The sequence below is a fragment of the Chlamydomonas reinhardtii genome, chromosome 10 (genome assembly GCF_000002595.2).
Source record: "Chlamydomonas reinhardtii strain CC-503 cw92 mt+ chromosome 10, whole genome shotgun sequence".
In the NCBI taxonomy this organism is placed as follows: domain Eukaryota; kingdom Viridiplantae; phylum Chlorophyta; class Chlorophyceae; order Chlamydomonadales; family Chlamydomonadaceae; genus Chlamydomonas; species Chlamydomonas reinhardtii.
The window spans coordinates 6,181,293-6,199,816 of NC_057013.1; the positions used below are offsets into that span (position 1 = coordinate 6,181,293).

The following is an 18,524-nucleotide window of genomic DNA, read 5'->3' on the forward strand; positions in this document are numbered from 1 at the left end:
AAGGACAGAGAGAGAGCAGGAATGTGGAAATGTCCAAGACAATGCGGCCTGCGTGTGTTGCAGGCAGCGGTGCTGCGCGCGCGCGGGTGTTGGGTGCGGGGTTGACGGTTATCCTACTGCGGTATTCTCTTGCAGGCGGAAAGTACTGGTTGTGCGTTGCGTGCGCTGTTTGTATGCGGTACAGTGATAACAGTTCATCTCGTAATTGTACCGAGCGGTATCGTACAGGTACTACTTGCTGGCCGATGTGCTTGCGCTGTGTGGGTGTGGGCTGTGTGCTTCTGCGTTGCTATCGTGATTACTAAGCAGCCCGTTTACTTATTGGTGATACCGGGCGGGGCACCGCAAACCCGCCGCTTGGGCAGGCGGCTGATAGACGAGCACAGCTGGCGATTGCAGTCTTCCTTGAACGATTTATACATTCATAGGCTAATTGAGCGTGGCCTTGCGACGGCCACGCTGCGGTCAATGCGCGACCCGTCTCAGTAGTGCACCAGGCCTGGGACTACTCATGTTGTTGTTAGTCACTAACCCTTCCACTTCGGTCCCCCTGTAACCTATGCGGCCCTTGAGCTGCTCACGATTCTCTCTGCGTGTCTACCCGCCCCAGGCTCTCTTTCAGTACGTTTCAGTACAATCAAGAGCATCACGGCACACCACCATGCCGCAGCCCGCGACGACCCCACCAACGCCTTGCCGACAAGAGTCAACAAACGTATCTGCAAGGCCGCCACGCGCACACTCCATGCGCCGCCTTTCTCCCTGCGTCATCTCACAAACATCAATCACAACGCCCCACACCACACAGATTACACTGCCCACACACCCATCGCGGGCGTGAATGACGCTGGCGCTCTTTAAGTTTACTGCTGCCCCGCCGCCACCACCTCCTCTCGCCACCGCTCCTCCGCCGCCGGGCTGCGTCCCTCCGCCGCCGCCAACTGCTCTTCCACTGCCAGCACCAGGACACAGCCGCCGCCACTGCTGCTGCTGCCGCCACTGCCGCCACTGCTGCTACTGCAACTTCCACTGCTGCTGCTGCTGCCGTGGAGGGTGCGGCAAACCGTTGCCAGGGCGGCGCGGGTGTTGGTGATCAGCGCGCGAGGGTCCGCGTCCTTCCCCGCGTCGTCAACGCAGCACCAGCATTCCTGTTTAGATCATACACAGGAGGCAAGAGGTCAGTTTGCACGAAGCCCAACCCACACGGCTCCCAGACACGCTCGTCCTGTCCTGCACCGTGATGTCTACCGTAATTACCCCTGAAAAAAACCCTTGGGACTGGAATGAACTATCCCCATCCTTCCCCCTGACACCATGACCACTAGGCCCCCGCCCCCGCTGAACTGCCCCGAGACCCGAGACCCCAGACCCCAGACCCCAGGCCCCAGAACCTATGCCCCCATCGCCCCTCACCAGCGGACTGCAGTCCACAATCTTCAGCGGCCCCCCTGCCCGGCCCGCCGCCGGCACCGCCAGTGCCGCCAGCAGCCCCAGCGGCACCCGCTGCGGCTGGTAGGCCCTCGACACGCCCACACCAGGCGACACGGGCGGCCGCGCCCAGTCGGCCAGGGCAACCACCTGCAGGCACGCACAGCGTTGGGCGGGGTGGCAGTGCTTACAGACGGAGTTGAGGGCTGCACGGGCACTGGCACCCTCCCAAGCCAGCCCTGCCAGTCCGTCCCACAGTCCTACGGTCCGTCATGACCTCGTCACCACCGCCACAAGCGCCACCCGCGCCAACCCCTCCTCCTGTAAAATACGTCGTTCGGCTTGCTTGGGCTGTTGGGCACCCAACTAACTTCCCCCGCCCCTCAAAACGCACCTTGAGTCGGAGCTCCTGCAGCTCGTGCAGCCCCTGCACGCACTCCACCAACGCCCACGGCACCCCGCCCGCAGCCCCCCGCGTCACTGCATCCCGCCCGCCGCCCGCCGCCCGCACAGCGCGCGTCAGCGCCGCCACTCGCGCCTCCGCGGCGGCCCTGCTGCTCTTGCTGCTGCTGCTGCTGCTGCTGCTGCTGGCGGCTGCGGGCGCGCCGTTGCCGGCGAGGACCTCGCCGTCAGAGCCGGAGGCGTCGGGGCTGAGTAAGCTGGGGCGCACGGCCCAGAGGCAGGTGGCAAGGCGGCGCAGGCGCGGCAGCGAACTCTGGATGCGCCTGCGGGAGTGAGTGAGCGAGTGGGCCGATGTGTGTGTGCGTGTGTGTGTGTTCTGTTGAGTGCAGGAAAAGCACCACCAAATCTTGCATCACGCGTGTAGTCCAGTCCCCAGCCCCTGCTGTCCCTGCTGTCGTGACACGCGCACGCCACTCACGTCAGGGTGCCGAGCAGCTCGGGTCCGGAGGCGGTGCCGGGGTGTGTGAGGCTGCTCACATCCAGCTCCACAAGGCAGTGCGGCACCCAGGTGCCCAGCATGGCCATCAGCAGGGGCCCGGTGGCGCCGCGGGCCGGACCCACACGCAGCGCCAGACCCGCGCCGGTGCTGCGCTGGGTGGCGGTGGCGGTGGTAGGGGTGGTGGTAGGGGAGGTGGTAGGGGTGGTGGTAGGCGTGGTGGTAGGCGTGGTGGTAGGGGTGGTGGTAGGGGTGGTGGTAGGGGAGGTGGTAGGGGTGGTGGTGGTAGGGGTGGTGGTGGCGGTGCCGCTGCTGCGCTCAGTGTCAGTAGCCGCGTCGCGCGTCTGTGCGGCTGCAGCTGGCGGTAGCGGGCCGAGGGGCGCGGCGGGCGGCAGTGTGTGCAGCACCGGCAGCAGCGACGAGTGCAGGTGCAGCAGGTCCGTCACCGCCAGCTGGTGAGGGGGAGGAGGAGGAGGAGGAGGAGGAGAAGGAGGCGGAGGCGGAGAGGGTGGCAGGGAGCAGGTGCCGATCAGTGTAAAGCGCGGCGGAAGTAAAGAACTAAAGGCCACCCATGCACATGGCAACATCAGTACCTGCCCATTGGTTATATTGGCGTCATGACTCACATGAATTGTACACCCAATCATCAGAACTCACTGTGAGGTGGTCTCCCGCCTGGCCCTCGGCGCGGTTGCGCAGCTGCAGCCTCACAGGTCCCGTCAGCCGCCGGCACAGCCCCGCCGCCGCCAGCGGCAGCCCGTAGGCCGCCAGCTCCTCCACCGCCGAGCTGCGCACATCCACAGACTCCAGGGAGCGGAAACACGCCAGCCGGCCGCCGCCGGCACCCAGCCGCTCGCTCGCGGTGGCGTCATGGCTGTTGGTGGTGCTGGTGGCGGCGGTGGTCGTGGCTGGGGTGGTGGTTGGGGTGGTGCGTGTGCCCTTACCCGCGACCCAGACCGCTTGTGGGTGCGGCGCCGACGCCGGCGCCGGCTGCTGTGTTGTCGTTGGCACCGCCGTTCGTCCTGGCTGCTGCTGCTGCTGCCTGCACAGGTAGTGTTGCTCCAGTTCCTCCAGGGAGCGAAGCTGCTGCGGCCGCTCCACAGCAGCAGCACTACTGTCGGCGCCTGTTGCAGCTGCTGCGGCTGTAGCAGCTGCTGCGGCTGTAGCAGCAGCTGCGGCTGTAACAGCTGCTGCGGCTGTAGCAGCGGTAGCGGCAGCGGCTGGACTACCGCCACCTTCTCCAGCAGCCTCAGCCGTGGAGTCAGCCCCCGCACCCGCCACACCGCCATCCACCTCCGAGGCCTCCCCCCGCCCTGCCCTCGCCGCCGCCCGGCCCTCCACCCGCTCCCGCCGCCGCGCCGCCGCCGCGTCGCGCCGCTGCAGCCGCCGCCGCCGCGCCAGATCACTGCGGCTGAGGCTGGCGGCGGGCAGCGACCCCAGCTCCAGGTGCCGCAAGGCCGGCAGCGCCGCCGCCAGCGCCGCCGCCTGCTGCTGGGACGCGAGGCCCAGGTGCGGCAGGCGCAGCTCTGTGAGGCCGCGGCAGTGGCGCCGCACGGAGCGGAGCAGCAGCTCCCAGGCGGGCTGGCCTGCGGGCAGAACAGGAGGGGAGGTTACCTTCATGACTAGTTAAAGGGAGGGGAGGGGAAGCAGCAGGAGATGGCAGCGATGTGGTCGGGGAGCTATAGGGTGCAGCAGCAGAGCGCAGCAACATCCACAGCAGCTAGCATTCTGGGAGCGCAACGCGGCGCGCACAGCACACTCTAAGCCGCACGTGGCGACACCCTCACCTCGCTCGGGGTCAGCGGGGCACTCCACGTTCAGCGACAGCACCCGCAGCCCACCCCCACCCCCACCACTACCGCCGCCGCCGCCGCCGCCACCGCCGCCGCCGCCGCCGCCGGCGCCGCCGCCGCCTCCTCCCGACACCGCCGCCACCAGATCGCCCAGGGCCGCCATGACCTCGCGCCACCGGGGCCAGGGCCGCTCATAGCCCCGGAAGTGATGCAGCCCGAAGAAGGGCGCCGCGTAGCCGCCGTCATCGGGGTCCAGGGGCAGAGCCGGCGCTGCCGGCGACCCAACTGTGGCATTGCAGCCGCTGGTGTTGGCGTCGGTGGTGTCGTTGCTGGTGGTGTGTGCGTCGTCATTCATCATGGCATCCCACAGCAAGCCCAGCTGCGGGTCTCCTTCCGAGTTCCAGCTTTCCACGTCCGTACTGGTGCCGCTGCCACCGCCGCTGACGTCGTCGTCACAGGTGGCGGCTGTGGCAGCTGTTGCGGCTTTGGAGGCTGTGACGAAGGCAGCCATGTTTGAGGCTGAGCCGCCGCCGCTGGGGTGCTGCGCCGCTGGGGTGCTCGCGGCGGCACCAGCAGAGCCCGCGGCGGCCACTGGTGCAGCAGTAGCCAGCGGCAGCGTGTCGCTGCCAGTCGCGAGCCCAGTGCTGGCGCCGGCCATCTCAATGCTGCTGGCTGCCGCCGACACGACAACCCAGTCGCCGCCGCCTCCGTCATTGACCTCCGCGTCGGCGGCAGATGTGGCCGCAACCTCGCCGGGGGGTGCAACAGGAGCGGCTGCGGCCGCGGCCTCTGTCGAAGCCGCAGCTGCGGCCGCGGTCGTGGCCGCGGCGTGCGCTACGCGCGCCTGCGCTGCTGCGCCTGCCGCCGCTGCCGCCGCCGCCCTCGCGCTACGCCGCGCCGCCCGCGCCTCCCGCCGCGCCTTCTGCTCCTTAACCCGCCGCGTCCACTCGCCGTGCGCTGCCAGCCGCGCGCGCCGCCACGCGTCGCGGCGGGCCTCCGCCTCCGCCGCCTCCGCCTCCGCCCGCGCCTCCGCTGCCGCCTTGTCGAACTGGCTGGCGCTGGCGGCGCCGCCGATGTAATCCAGATCCAACAACTCCAGACGTGTCAAGCCACTCAGCACCTGTGGGATTAAGCCGTGGGCGGCAGTGAGGCCGGGTCACAACGTGGCCCATCTACGATCAGAACCAAAGCAAGGGCGGCGAGTTGGGGGCATGCTCATACGGTACAGCCTTTTCAACGCTTCTACACGCACCTGCAGCTGCGGCAGCAGCCAGTGCATGCGGCCGCGCACGCGGTGCAGCACCAGCGCCCTCAGCCCGGTGAGCGCCTCCAGGCCCAGCCGCGGCGGTAGCCCCGCGGCCCGCCTGCTGACGGAGCGGAACACCTCGGGCCCCAGGCCGGGGTGGCAGCTCTCGCCCAGGCACACGCCGCTGAGTACCAGCGTGCGCAGGGTGGCCCCCAGCGGGGCCAGGGGCGTGAGGGAGGGCAGCGAGACCATGCAGGTGGGGCCGTAGCGGCCGGCCAGGGACTCGCGGCAGTGCAGCGCCAGGCCCTGCAGCGCGGGCGTGAGGGAGGCCAGCTGCCGCAGAGCCTGTGGGGCGGAGGGTGGGCGGGTGGGGAGGGCGAGAGGGGAGCGGGCAGGCATGCTGTAGTTGGCCTGGGCTGCATGGCGATACAAGCAAATGAGAGCAGGAGTTGTGGGTACACGAGGCGTGTCGCAGCGTGTTCCGAGCCAGGGCATCAATCGCCTCGGCGCTTTCAAGCATGTCCCAGGAAAGATAGATTGCCGCATCCCTCCCTGCGACGCACGCAAACCCCTCGCCTGTCGCGCCACGGCCGCGGCATACGCATGCACACAGCCACGCACCTGAGGCTCCAGCTCTGACGTGTACGACACAATCATCGCGCTGAGGTGAGTCAGCCGCCGCAGTCCGCCGCCGCCGCCACCGCCGCCGCCACCGCCGCCGGCATCGCCGCCGCCGCTTTTGCCGCCTCCGCCAACGGCAGCTGCACCACCACCAGCGCCCGCCGCGCGGCGGGGCGTCTTCTTCCTGGCAGCCGACAGCCATGCCAGGCAGGCGGCCAGCGAGGGCCACTCCGTCAGGCCCGGCCGCTCACGTGCCCTGCGAGACACGGGCCATCCGGGTTGGGGGCGGAGCAGACGGAAAGTGAGACCCTGATTTCCTGACCTGGGCCACCACGCGCGAAGAGACGCGTGTCAAGCTCAACAAGCAGACCTACATGTGTGCCTCGTGTGCTTCACGCACACGAACGCGCCCAGCTGCAGGTGCTACGAACGAAGGCGAAGCCGCCCACCGCGCCCGCGCCACATCTTCTGCTTACACCCCGAACTTGCGCATATCCCCCCCACACAAACGCAACCCTCCCTCCCTCACACACACCACACAACCCCTCACATACACACGCACATGTTCTGGAAGACGCTGCGGCCTCGGTCCGCCGCGTCCTCAGCCGGCGAGTGCACCGCACGCCACCGCACGTCACGCTCCGCAGCCGCCACTGCCGCGCGCCAGCCCTCAGCCGCGCCAACCGCCTGCCGCTGCCCCCGCGCCCGCGCCGCGCGCACGCGCGACAGCCGCACCAGCTCCTTACAGAACGCAAGCGCGTACAGGCACACAGCTGTATACACCAGGTATGGAAGCGCGGTTGCGGAAGCCATGGCGGCGACTGAGATGACGGCCACCACGCTGCCCACGATCTGGCGGTGGCCGGCCGCGAAGGGCGCCCTCGCGAAGCACACGGCCGTGTCGCGCACGTCCTGTGCCAGCCCCCGCGACGCCGCCACCGAGAACGCGCCCGGCCCACTGCCGCTGCCGCCCATGCTGACGACATTGCCGATGCGGCCCCACACGGTGCTATGGTGGCTGCTGCTGCTGCTGCTGCTGCTGCTGCCGGGAGCGGCAACGCTGGCATCGCCCGTGCCTTGCTGTTCCCGCTGGTCCCATGCGGGCGGCAGCAGGTTGTCTGCGCCCCAGGGCCGGCCGCCCAGCCACAGCCGCAGCGCCCGCGCGCCCTCGAAGCGCCGGGCCACGCTGGCACCGTAGCCGGCGCCGCCAAGTCCGGCACACGCCAGGTCCACCTCGGCGTTCGGCACGCGGCGGACGGAGCCCTGCGCCTCCTCATGCCGCGCCGCCAGGTCGGCGTGCGTCCAAATCTCCCGGCCCTGCGGCTCCGCGGCGTCGTCGTCGTCTGGCGGCGAGTCCGTGTCGTCCGGGTCCATGCCCGAGTCCTCGTTTGGAAGCAGCTGCAAGGCAGAAGTTGCGGCGCCCGTGCTGGTGCCACCTGCCGCCACTGCGGCTGCGGCAGCCGCGGCTGCGGCTGCGGCTGCGGCTGCGGCGGCCTTGGCCTCCTGCTGCCGCATCCAGCCAGCCTCCATTACTAGGTTCACATGGGGGGTGGTGGCCTCGAGGGCGCGAGCCCAGGCCTTGCACACGCAGCGCAGGCCCAGCCGCTGACCGGGCGGCAGCTGTGGCGCGACGTGGGCGTGGATGAGGTCGGGGGGCAGGCGCGACAGCTGCTCATCGGCGTCGGTTGTCAGCGGAGGGGCCGTCCCACGAGAGTCGGCAGTGACTGGTGCGACCATCGTTCTCGAAGGTATATGCACCGGAGTAACAGCAGTAGTATGCGGTGTCTGCAACTAGCGGTGGAGGCAAAGCAGGAGCGCGGCCATGTGCATCGAGGCTCTCGGCCAGGGTACAAGGTTGTAGATATCCTTGACAGCGCTGAAGCAGAAAGTTATACAGTAGCCTTTGAGTTCATTGTGTGCACACGGTATGTGCGCAACGTGGGCGAAGGCGAAAAGGGGCCGTCTGTTCGCGGTTGATTAGAGATGCTTTACGCAAACGTTGAGCGTGCACATGAAAAAATACAGCAACGCAACATTTATCTACACTCTTGATTAAACCCACGCTGTCCAGCTCGTCCAGCTTCTGATGCCACGCTGTCCCGGCACCGTGGCCCAGGCCCGCTCTGCCAGGTCCAGAACTTCACTTCAGCGACTGCATCTGTTCGCCACGGTACGCATGCAATCAATACATCGAGCAACGGTTGCACCAACATGAAACATTGCCAGGGCTTGGCCCGAGCTTGCCCGGCCCTGATCAACGCTGGCCCTGCACGCACGTGCTTCCGAGTGTGGCGTTGTGGTGTGTCTGTGTGGTGCTATCGCCTGGCCGGGCGCCCGGAGCGTGAGGAATGCGCATCAGCAAACTTCCAGCCAGCCAGCAACTTGTCGGTACAGTAACTCCGGCGTTCGACCAGCCATACACTCCTGCTCTGCCGCTGCAAACTGTTTGCTGTCTGCTTGGGGTACGGGCGTCAGCTGCACCCTATGGGACCTCGCCAACCTGCCTGAACCCTGTCCCATCACACACGCACGTGCTTCCGTCACTGCCCATCTCCCGATTTCCGCCCCCGCGTCAACAACCCGCCCGCGCCCTCCAAAGCACGCTCGCCTGTGCCTTGCTGCGGCTCATGCCGCCTTGGTCCCGGACGGCCGGAACATCTGCAGGACCGCCTGTTGAGGTAGCGGCGGCGGCCGTCAGGCGCACACCAAGAGCAGACAAATTCTGGGTTTAAAATAGCAGACCGGGCAACGCTGGCGAGCAAGCACCAACAGCAATTGCAGAGCATACCTAAGGTTTCTTAGTGCGATCAGGAGCGCTTTACATCATTAGCGCGTGCGTGCGGAGTGCTGTGTGCGGGTGGTATCCTGCCTCCCATTCCCAGCCGCCCGCCCTCAGCCCTTGCGCGCCGCTATGCGCCTTCCTGCCTTCGCCCCACCCCGCCGCGCCCCACCCACTCACCTCGGTGCCGCTGATGCTCCAGAACTCCACATGCCGCACGATGCGATTGCTCTGCGTTTGCATTATGTATGTTTGTGAACGCGTGTGTGCGTGCGTGTGCGTGTGCGTGTGTGTGTGGCCCGAACCCATTCGTTCAGCCCAACAGAGCGGATGCAGCACACAGGGCAGCACCAGTCACCGCAGCGTCACTGGCACACGACCGCCGCCACATGCCAGGAGCCACATGACCACATGGCCACGAGTCTCCACCGCCCTGCCCCGCACATGCGTTCCACCCTGCAGGACCCCACCGCCCACCCAACCCCATACACATAACAATTCTTCACGCGTTACCGCACCTCCTCGTTCAATGTGTATTCGGTCGCCCCGTCCAGGTCAATCAGCGGCCGCCAGGGCAGCTTGAGGATGGTGGTGAGCCGCCATTCCGCCTGCAGCGCACGCAGGGAGCGCGTGCGGAGTGCAACAGAGCTGGGCAGCGCAGAGCTCGGTCAAGAGTGGGTGCCCGGCAATCCTGTGGTGGAACCTCCAACCCAAGCCGCAGGAAGCACCCTCGTCTGACCACCCGATACACACTCCCTGCGCCCTTGCCTGGATCCCCCTCTGCGCCCAGTGCCGACCCCTTCCCCCTTGTGTTTGCCTTTCCTAAGACGCGCGCGCACACACACACACACACACACACACACTCTCTCTCTCTCACACACAAAAACACACATACACACACACACGCACGCACGCACACGCCTGCGCTCACCCGCACCACCTCGGCGCCGTCTTCGTCCCGCCCCAGCTGCCGCATGCCGTACAGCTGCACGTTGGGGGCCTCTAGGAAGGGCGTCAGGAGCGCCAGGTTGCGCTTCCACAGGTCCGTGCCTGTGTGTGTGTGTGTGTGTGTGTGTGTGTGTGTGTGTGTGTGTGTGTGTGTGTGTGTGTGTGTTCGAGGGGACGAGGGTGTGTGCGTGTATGTTATTCGGGGGGCAAACCCACACGGCACGGCGCGAGAGCCCCAACCAGCGGCCGCAGGCAGCACTGCTCCCGGCCGCCACATCTGCCCCCTGTCCGCGGCTGCACCACCCAGCAACACCCCACCCGGGCCTCACCCCGGAAGGCCACGGTGGGGTCAGCGAAGTAGCAGTCGGGTTCGTAGATGGAGTCATCCAACACCCCCGTCACAAAGTAGGCCTGTGCATCGTGCGTGTGTGTGTTAAACAGCACAATGAAAACATGCGTGTGTGCGTGTATGTGTGTGTGCGTGTGCGTGTGTGCGCGTGTGTATATGCATAGTGGCCGACCGTGTTGAGGTCTGCATGTGCACGTGCGCCGCCGCGCATGCCCGTGCAAAGTCAGCCCCGCAGACCAGCACACACCACACACGCACGGTGCAAATGACCGACACGCGTGCCTTCCCCGCCTGTCACCAAGGCCCCGACACCAACCGGCCGCCGGACCTGCTTGAAGTCCGCGGTCAGGCGCCGCATGAGCCCCGCCACGTCGCCGCGCCGCACCGGCGCAGCGCGCGAGGGCGCCGCCGCCACCTCCACATAGCGCTCCTTGCTGCAGCACACATCAGCAGCAGGAGCAGCAGCAGAAGCAGAAGCAGCGGCAATAGCGGGAGGCAGCATGTGTTGACAGCCAGTGTGCATTGTGGGCACCTAGGGGCCACTCGCGGTATCCTTGAGTACAGCAAGGCGAGGTGCCGCGCAGCCGACGCCACAGCCCAACCCGCTCAACGTCATCCACTGCCCGTGTTGCACCTTCCTTCCAGCTCCTTCCTCACCCAACTCCCAGAACTCGGAGTGCCTCGGTGAGTACCGTGACCAGGCCGATGGTGAAGGGGTTGTCTGTGTGGCGGCAGCAGCGGACTAAGCGTTTTGGGTGGGGGCACACAGTCAACCAGGTTAACCCCCGCCCCGCATATAACGGTAGCAGCAGTTATCCCTCCAGCTTCCCATGGCGCTTTCTTTGCCGGCCCTCCCCGCCTCCAAGCCAGCATAGCATGTGTTCGCCGGGGCCACACCTTTCTGCCGCGACTTCGCGGGTTTCGTGGTCGCCGCGAGTGCGCCCTGCTTGCGCTGCGCCAGAGGCACGACGATCGCAAGCCGCCGCGTTACATTGCTGCCTACACCTGGTTGGCATTGCAGCTTGGAGTGGCACAGCATTCGTGGGTCGCACGGTGAAGGGTCACGGTGAAGGGTGTTGTGCAAGCGATAATCCTCTGTAAGAAACCGCTTGCAGCCGTGCCAGAAATCTACGATATATATGATAATGAATCAAATAATACAGAGCGTTTGTGCTCGCGTTGCTTAAACATGCATCGTGCGTGCCTTCGCCCCATTCTTCGCACGCCCACGCTGTTCACCGCTATGTTGTGACGACATCGGTAATACTGATGCCTTAACTTATTGAATTATACTCAACGCATTGCAAACGAAGTCCACGCCTTGACGTTTGTCAGGTCGGGGTGGGGTTCTCAACTTAGACATGTGCTTCGTCAGTTTATACGTATTGGCTTGAATAGAAATGAGAGGATTGCGGGCTCCCTGCCCACTTACAGCGGGCTCGCGATTTCGGCGCCCGCACGTCGTCGTTTGCTCAACGCCTGCGTCGGCGTGGGGCGCCTCTCGCCAGGGGAGCGGCTCTTCAAAGTCGTATCCGTCCCTAAGCTACAGGTAAGGCTGCTGGGGATGCGACTCGCCAGCGCTCGGGCCGCACACCAGCACGCCCAGCCTGCCTCTGCAGCTGCACCCGCACCCGGCCCCCGCCCCGTTGACGCAAGTATGCCAGCGCAACGCAACCTCTCCCTTCCCCACCAAACCCACCATGACCACCCGGGCCCCCCAATGGGACCTACTCCTTTGGGCTCGGGCAAGTAACCCCGTCTCCCCGGGCCTACCCACCGACCAGCCCAACCAACCACCCAGCGCACTTCGGCTTTCAATCTGGGTCTGGTGCTACTCCACCCCCACCATACGTCCCATCATCCACAACCCACCATTCCCCATGTACGCCACAGTGTCAACCGGCGCGATATCTCCGGCGCCGAGCTGGCCCTGCTGCTGTCCGCCAGCCGCGCCGCCGACCTAGCCGACCCGGGGCAGCCGCTGGCGCTCCACGCCTACAGCTACTGGTGCTCGCAGGCCGGTGCGTGCCTGGCTGCGGCGGCCGCGGCAGCGGCAGCAGCGGGCTAGAGGGCTATAAGCTAGGGGGGCTAGGAGAATGGGTACAGGAATGGGAAGCAAGCTGGGGCCTGCATGTGCTACGGCGCTTGAGAGAAGCGGCTAGCCTGCGCCCCCGCCACGGATGGGACTCCAGCGGGGCCTGTTGGCCTGATGGGCAGTGTCAAGTTCCTTCGGCCAAACGCAAGCAAACAAGCAAGCGCACAAACGTAACGACACAAAGTGTACGGTAGCAAGTCCACGCACGGCCCCCACCCCCCGTGCAGGCGTGCGGCACGCCACGAAATTGGAGCTAGCCCTGCGCCGCTCTGTGGCCACCGTGGCGTGCTTCACAACCCTAGACGTGTACGGCGAGGCGGAGGCCGAGGCCCTGCGGCAGCAGCACCAGCAGCAGGGCGAGGGCGGCAGTAGCAGGAGCCCGAGCGGCAGCGGCAGTAGCAACGGCGCGGGCGGGGTGCGCAGCGGCTCGCCGCTTGGGCTGGGGTTGGGGCGAAATTTGGTGGCTGGGGAAGAGGAGTGCCCGCTCACACACGAGCAACACGAACGCGAACGCGCCGCACGGCTGGGCGGCGGCGGCGGCGGCGGCGGGGCGGGCGAGTGGCCCAAGCCGCCAGTGCCTCGAGGTGGGTCGTGCCGTGGCGTGTGTGTTTGTGTGTGTGTGTGTGTGTGTGTGTGTGTGTGTGTGTTTGTGTGTGTTTGGACTTGTGACGGACTTGGGGTGTGGGGTTGCTGTGGCGGCTGGGGCGTGAGGCAGCGGGCGGGTGCCCGTGTGCCGATGGCGGCTTGGGTGTCGGGGTGTCGGGGTGTCGGGGTGTCGGGGTGTCGGGTGTCGGGGTGTCGGGGTGCCGGGGTGTCGGGGTGTCGGGGGGTCGGGGGGTCGGGGTGGCGGGGTGTCGGGGTGCCGGGGTGTCGGGGGGTCGGGGTGGCGGGGTGTCGGGGGGTCGGGGTGGCGGGGTGTCGGGTGTCGGGGTGTCGGGGTGCGGGACCCTGTCGGTGCCGTCGCTCCGGCGGACCCGGGCGGCGGGGGCCTCCTCGGGGGTCCCTCACCACAACAGAAACAGCTTTCTCGCAAATGTGGACACGCATCCCCCCCACCCCGCACCCCCCACACACATATACATACACACACACACACACACACACACACACACGCTGCAGGCACCCCCGATATGGAGTGGAACTGGCTCCGGCCGAGCAGCACCAGCAGCGGCAGTAGCAGCGGCGCCAGCAGCAGTAGTAGCAGCGGCGGTGGCGGGCCGTTCGGGCGGCCGGCGGCGGCGTCTCGCAAGCAGCTTGTGGGCTTCGCACGCGCCACCGGGGATAACTCACTGGTACGAGGGGGGGAGGGGGTGGGGTGGGGTGGGATTGGAGTGGGTTGGAGGGAGGGTGTGGGATTGAGGGTGAATGCGAGGGTGGGGGCAGCCGTGGGACCGAGCCGACGGCGGCAACGCCTGAGGTGGAGGAGCGCAGCGTCGCCACACAGCCGCGTGTGGCTTGCTGCGGAACCGCGCTGGCCCCCCTCCCTCTCTCGCGCTGTCAGCGCTGGCCCCGTCGCTCAGTCGGGCGGTGCGCATTCGCATCGATTGCATAGTACCCCGATTCAATCCTGTACCCCTCCGGTACCCCACTTCGTTCTCCATGAACGGCTACCCCCTGCCTTGGCTTCCGCTGTCCAAACCTTGCCGTGTGTTCGGTTTGGTTTGGGCTGGTATCTAACCCCCCCCCCCCACACACACACACACAATTTTGTTCCGTTTGATTCTTTGTTTAACACACACACACACACACACACACACACACACACACACGCACACGCACACGCACACCTACCCGCCGGGCCCTTCCACCCCCCCGTAAACATAGTGCATGTAACCCCCCCCCCCCCGCGCCATTCAGGTCGCCACGGTGTACGACGTGGCCGTGCACCCCTCCATGCGCGGCCTGGGCATTGGCCACCGCCTGGTGAAGCTGCTGCTGCAGCAGGTGCAGGCGCGGGCGGTGTACGACATTGGTGAGGTGGCGGGGGAGGTGGGGGGGGGAGGTGGGGGGGAGGTGGGGGGGAAGGTGGGGGGGAAGGTGGGGGGAAGGGCGGCGGGGGAGGTGGGGAGAGAGGTGGGGGAGGGGGAAGGCTCCGGTGATGGGGGGGAGCAGCGACGCACTAGACAGTGCTCCAGACAGTGCTTGCGGGTAACCGTGGCCGTGGGCAAAGATGGGGCGCGGCCCATTTTGCTGAACCTCGCGCGCGTGTGTGCATTGTGTGTGTGTGTGTGTGTGTGTGTGTGTGTGTGTGTGTGTGTGTGTGTGTGCGTAACAACGGTTTACAGTTGTTTATCAGATCACGTGATCGTGTATCCGGACAATCCGTAGTTGCTAGTGCCAGGGGCGCATTAGCACCTTGTTTGTCGCGCATTGGTCTGGCAGTACATGTCTGTGTGTGTGTGTGTGTGTGTGTGTGTGTGTGTGTGTGTGTGTGTGTGTGTGTGTGTGTGTGCGTGTGCGTGTGTGCGTGTGTGTGTGTGTGTGTGTGTGTTAAAAAAAACGAAACGAAAGCCCGCCCAATGACGCGACGGAGTTACTTACCGATACCTACCAATTTACCGAGCGTCGCGTGGTTGCCGTGACCCAGGTAGTCATACTTACCCGCGATAAGCCTGGAACCCCACGGGCGACCATTCGGCCTGACCCCGCGATGCACCTGTATGCGTCCATGCTCCGCACTCTGGGCGCGCTAAACAACGTTTACCCAGCACGCCTAATTCCCAGATTCCCGCCCGCTGGTCGTAGTCGAGCTCACCTATAGGCAAAAGCGGAAGCATGGGCATAGGGCGGCAGCGAGGAAGTGTCACGGGCAGGCGAATGGCAAAGGCGACAAGAGAGGCGGCGTGCAGCAGACAAGCTAGGTATCACGCGTCCCAAATCCCGCCCACTAAGTACAATAACACTATGGGGAGAGGGCGAGTTAGCGGTGGCACTGCGACTTTACGGGGTCAAGGCTGCATGGGGGACGTGGCGGGCGGCGGTTGCAGCGTTTCCAGACGTGTCAGACACAGGCTGGTGTGTGTGCGTGTGTGCGCCGTGGGCTGGCGGGAGCTGGCCTCCCGCTCCCCACTCCACGGCGGCACCGAGGCTAGGCCCGCTCGCGGCCGCAGTGGCCGCGTCGGCTGTTCGGGACGAGCCCCCCCCCCCCAGAATCCAGTCACCCCCCTGATAGTGAGCGATGTCGCGGGTGCATGGTAGTGCCGCGCCGTACGCCTCGGCGACCGGGCCGTACTACTGTGTGTGTGTGTGTGTGTGCCTATCTGCCCACCCCCACCCCCACCCCCGCCACCCCCATCCCCATGCTGCTCCAGGTGTGATCACGCCGTGCTCCCTGGGGGGCTTCTGGGAGCGCTGCTCCTTCGAAGACGACCGCGAGGACTCCACCTACATGGTATTCACCGGCCGCAGCAGCACCAGCAGCAGCAGTCGAAATGGGGGCTGCAGCAGCAGTAGCAGCAACGGGGCAGGCGGCCATGGCGCCAGTTGGGCGGACGACGTCAGCGATGGCAGCGAGCGGGCTGCGTCAGGGGAAGGCTCTGGCTCGCTGGGGTTGTGGTCGCAACAGCAACCGCAACAGGAGCAGGAGGTGGAGGACGACGCAGGGTTACGACGGGGCAGCTGGGAGTGGCGGGAAGGAACAGGTAGTGGTGAAGCCTCTGACCTTGCTGTAGCCGCCGCGGCGGCGGCGAGCCGGGTTCAGTACGGATCTCAGCAGTGGAGTGACGTCAGCGGCGGCAGCAGCGGCGGCGACAGCGACGGCTTTGATGCGGGAGGGCACTCAAACTGGGGGCAGCAGGAGCCGGGGCAGCAAAGGCAGCAGCAGCAGCACGAGGAGGCCGGGTGGGGTGTGGGCGGGCTGGAGGGACCGGGGGGTATGCTGGATGAGTGCGGGTGCTGGACGCCCCACACAACACAGGTGGGTGGTGGGGAGGGGGGGGATGAGGGTGGTGAGGGGCGCAGTCGACGCGCACGGCGCCCAACCCCCGTGTCGCCAAGGCCCGGCCGTGCGGCTGCTGTTGCTGTTGCGGCTGCGGCTGCTGTTGCGGCTGCGGCTGCTGTTGCGGCTGCGACTGCTGGCGCATCATGCATAAGCGCCTTGGTCGGAGGCTCTGCCTGAGCGCGTCTGTGTTAGCAGTGTGCTTGGTCCGGTCCTTGGGGCCGTCGCAATGCTGGCTCTTAACGGCGGCTCGCTTCAACGCACACAGGCCCTGCTGGAGAGAGCGGACCTGGGCCACTGGGCGGCGGCGCAGCAGTCGGAGTCGCTGAGGCGGCTGTTGGATGCCAAACTGCAGCGGTTAAAGGAGGGAGGCGGCCGGGCGGGCGAGCCGGGGGCGGGCACGGCAGCCGCGGCGCGGGCGCGCGGGCCGCGGTGGACGGGGCTGGGCGGCCGGTCGCGTGGGGTGCCAGCGCTGCCATCGCCTGGCAACGGGGTTGGGCTTGGAGGCAACAGCGGAAATGGCAGCGGCTGATGAGAGCGCTGGGTGTCATTGTGTTGTCAATGTGATCAGTCGCGGTCATCGTGTGATCATGGGAGTCGAGGGAGGAGGGAGGAGGCGTATGAGCAGCCCCTTGACGGCAGCATCACAGGAATAGGCGTAGGCGTCGCTGCATGGGTGCGGCAGCCCGAGGCAGCATTAGGGTAATGCACAGATCGTGAACAATAGTGTGTGGGTGTCCGGATGCAGACGACATTCGTCGCCCAGTAAGCGGCGCCGGCGCGCAGGTTGAGGCGGCCGGTGTCTGGTTAGCGGTCTTTGCTGGCGAGCATAGCACCGCACTGTGTGTGGTAGACCGCAGCAGTGAGAAGCGTTATGCCCTGCTGTTTGGTTGAGCCTGGCTGTGAAAATGTGCTTGGCAGCGGGACGCAGCTGGACACATGGCGGGCCGTGTCTGTACGGATCAACCGCGGACCCTCCACGTAGTGTTTGACTTACCTTCTGCAACTCACGCGGCCCAATGAGGCACCGCGTGCTAGCCTGCCAGGCGTGCTCCGAAACAGGAGCTCGGTGGATGGGATGTCGAGGACTAAGGACTAAGACAAGGAAACAGTTTACGGCGCCCACAGCGAGGCAGCGACGGTGGAGGTGGGTGGGGCCCTGGGTGGGGCCGCAGGGGTGGGGCCGGCACAGGTGACATGGCGGGGGAGGGTGCATGTCGGACTTTATTAAGCGCAACACAATTATACTGCTTCGCGCATACACTTATTCAAGCAACCGAACGGCGGAAAGCGCCCTTTTGTGCAGGGAAGGCACAGCCGCGCAGCCCCTTAAACCCTGCAGCAGGCATGGCAGACCTGTTATACAAGAGACTGGAATTGATTGACAAGGAGGTTCAGGACACTAAGACGGAGCTGAAGGCGACCTTGGAGGAGCTTCGCAAAAGTCCCGGACACAATCCTTTTTGCCGAGCGCCACCGAGCTGGTCGAAGCCCTTGCAGACCTCAATGCACGCCGTAAAAAACTGGAGGACAAGGTGCGCCCGTTCGCACAGCCCCTCCTGGTGCCCGGAACGCACACCTCACCTCTGCACTCCCCCCGCACCACACCTCACCGCTGCCATCCCCCCGCACCACACCTCACACACAGCCGTATAAGGCACGTGCGGCAGCATTCATATCCGCTGCATGCATGCGGCTCCCCTGCCGCTCCCACGGCGTGCGGGCGCGGCGGCTAGCCTGGGCTTGGAGAGCGCGACAGGAGTCAATGAGTTTCTGGTTGTTCTGTGGCAGCGGGACCTGCTCGGGAGCTGCAATTCTACGCATTCGTACGCGAGGGCGGCCTGGCGACGCGCCCGTACCTGTCACCCCCCTGCACAACCTGGTCGAACCAGACGATTGGGCCCAGGCGAGTCCCACGTGATCTCGCTCTGTATCCACTGCGGCTTGGGATTGAATCTATGCGCACATTGGGATTGATGGCCCGGGCTTGGACTATTAAGGAATGCTGGTTCCAATGTTTTAAGAAGTTGCGCAATAGTGCATTACGAAACCTGCTGTCTCAACGTCCCCATTCCAGGCTGTCATGGCAACCATCGATTTCTACAAGCTGCTGAGTGTAGTGCCTGCCAACTAGCTAGTGCCTGTAGTGCCAGCCAACTAGCCAGTCCTTTTACTGTAAGCATAGCGCACAACACTGAGAGCGCAACATGCCCTGCTACCCTCAGTGGGTGCTGCCCGCGGCCAAAGGAGCTGGTGGCCCGACATCCCACGGCTGGGTTCATGCGCTCCGTGTGAGTTGGCGCGCCGCCTTCTTCCACACGCAGCTTCCCATTGCATAACCAATCTATCATCTCGTCGTCGTCAGGCTTGTCCTCCACCGCGTCCTAATAGGACGCGGTGGAGGACAAGCCTGACGACGACGAGATGATA

The 18,524-nt window shown here is 65.8% G+C and overlaps 4 protein-coding genes across 4 annotated transcripts in view; 2 read left to right on the forward strand and 2 right to left on the reverse strand.

The window, feature by feature from the left end:
• Window positions 1-2: 2 nt before the first annotated feature.
• CHLRE_10g464200v5 (uncharacterized protein) lies at window positions 3-8,488 on the reverse strand. Its single transcript, XM_043067217.1, has 9 exons — window positions 6,549-8,488; window positions 5,987-6,242; window positions 5,372-5,710; window positions 4,114-5,239; window positions 2,984-3,912; window positions 2,309-2,778; window positions 1,823-2,153; window positions 1,414-1,578; window positions 3-1,148 (listed from the first exon to the last, which is right to left on the reverse strand). The coding sequence occupies exons 1-9, from the start codon at window positions 7,721-7,723 to the stop codon at window positions 864-866; spliced, it is 5,076 nt and encodes a 1,691-aa protein (XP_042920614.1). The 5' UTR covers window positions 7,724-8,488; the 3' UTR covers window positions 3-863.
• Window positions 8,489-8,542: 54 nt separating this feature from the next.
• On the reverse strand, window positions 8,543-11,208 carry CHLRE_10g464250v5 (uncharacterized protein). Its single transcript, XM_001698567.2, has 8 exons — window positions 10,960-11,208; window positions 10,720-10,783; window positions 10,391-10,496; window positions 10,043-10,124; window positions 9,697-9,815; window positions 9,284-9,373; window positions 8,946-8,996; window positions 8,543-8,656 (listed from the first exon to the last, which is right to left on the reverse strand). Exons 1-8 carry the CDS (start codon window positions 11,099-11,101, stop codon window positions 8,612-8,614), a joined length of 699 nt encoding a protein of 232 aa, XP_001698619.1. The 5' UTR covers window positions 11,102-11,208; the 3' UTR covers window positions 8,543-8,611.
• Window positions 11,209-11,328: 120 nt separating this feature from the next.
• Window positions 11,329-17,200, forward strand: CHLRE_10g464264v5 (uncharacterized protein). Its single transcript, XM_043067218.1, has 7 exons — window positions 11,329-11,611; window positions 11,956-12,083; window positions 12,385-12,741; window positions 13,277-13,449; window positions 14,015-14,129; window positions 15,469-16,073; window positions 16,363-17,200. The coding sequence occupies exons 1-7, from the start codon at window positions 11,463-11,465 to the stop codon at window positions 16,624-16,626; spliced, it is 1,791 nt and encodes a 596-aa protein (XP_042920615.1). The 5' UTR covers window positions 11,329-11,462; the 3' UTR covers window positions 16,627-17,200.
• A 178-nt stretch (window positions 17,201-17,378) lies between these two features.
• CHLRE_10g464300v5 (uncharacterized protein) overlaps window positions 17,379-18,524 on the forward strand; it is a 3,892-nt gene continuing 2,746 nt past the window's right edge. Inside the window, exons 1-3 of the mRNA XM_043067219.1 lie at window positions 17,379-17,629; window positions 17,743-18,000; window positions 18,320-18,385. Of these exons, the coding sequence (XP_042920616.1) occupies window positions 17,785-18,000; window positions 18,320-18,385 (282 nt within the window). The 5' untranslated portion in view covers window positions 17,379-17,629; window positions 17,743-17,784. The remainder of the gene's footprint in view (window positions 17,630-17,742; window positions 18,001-18,319; window positions 18,386-18,524) is intronic.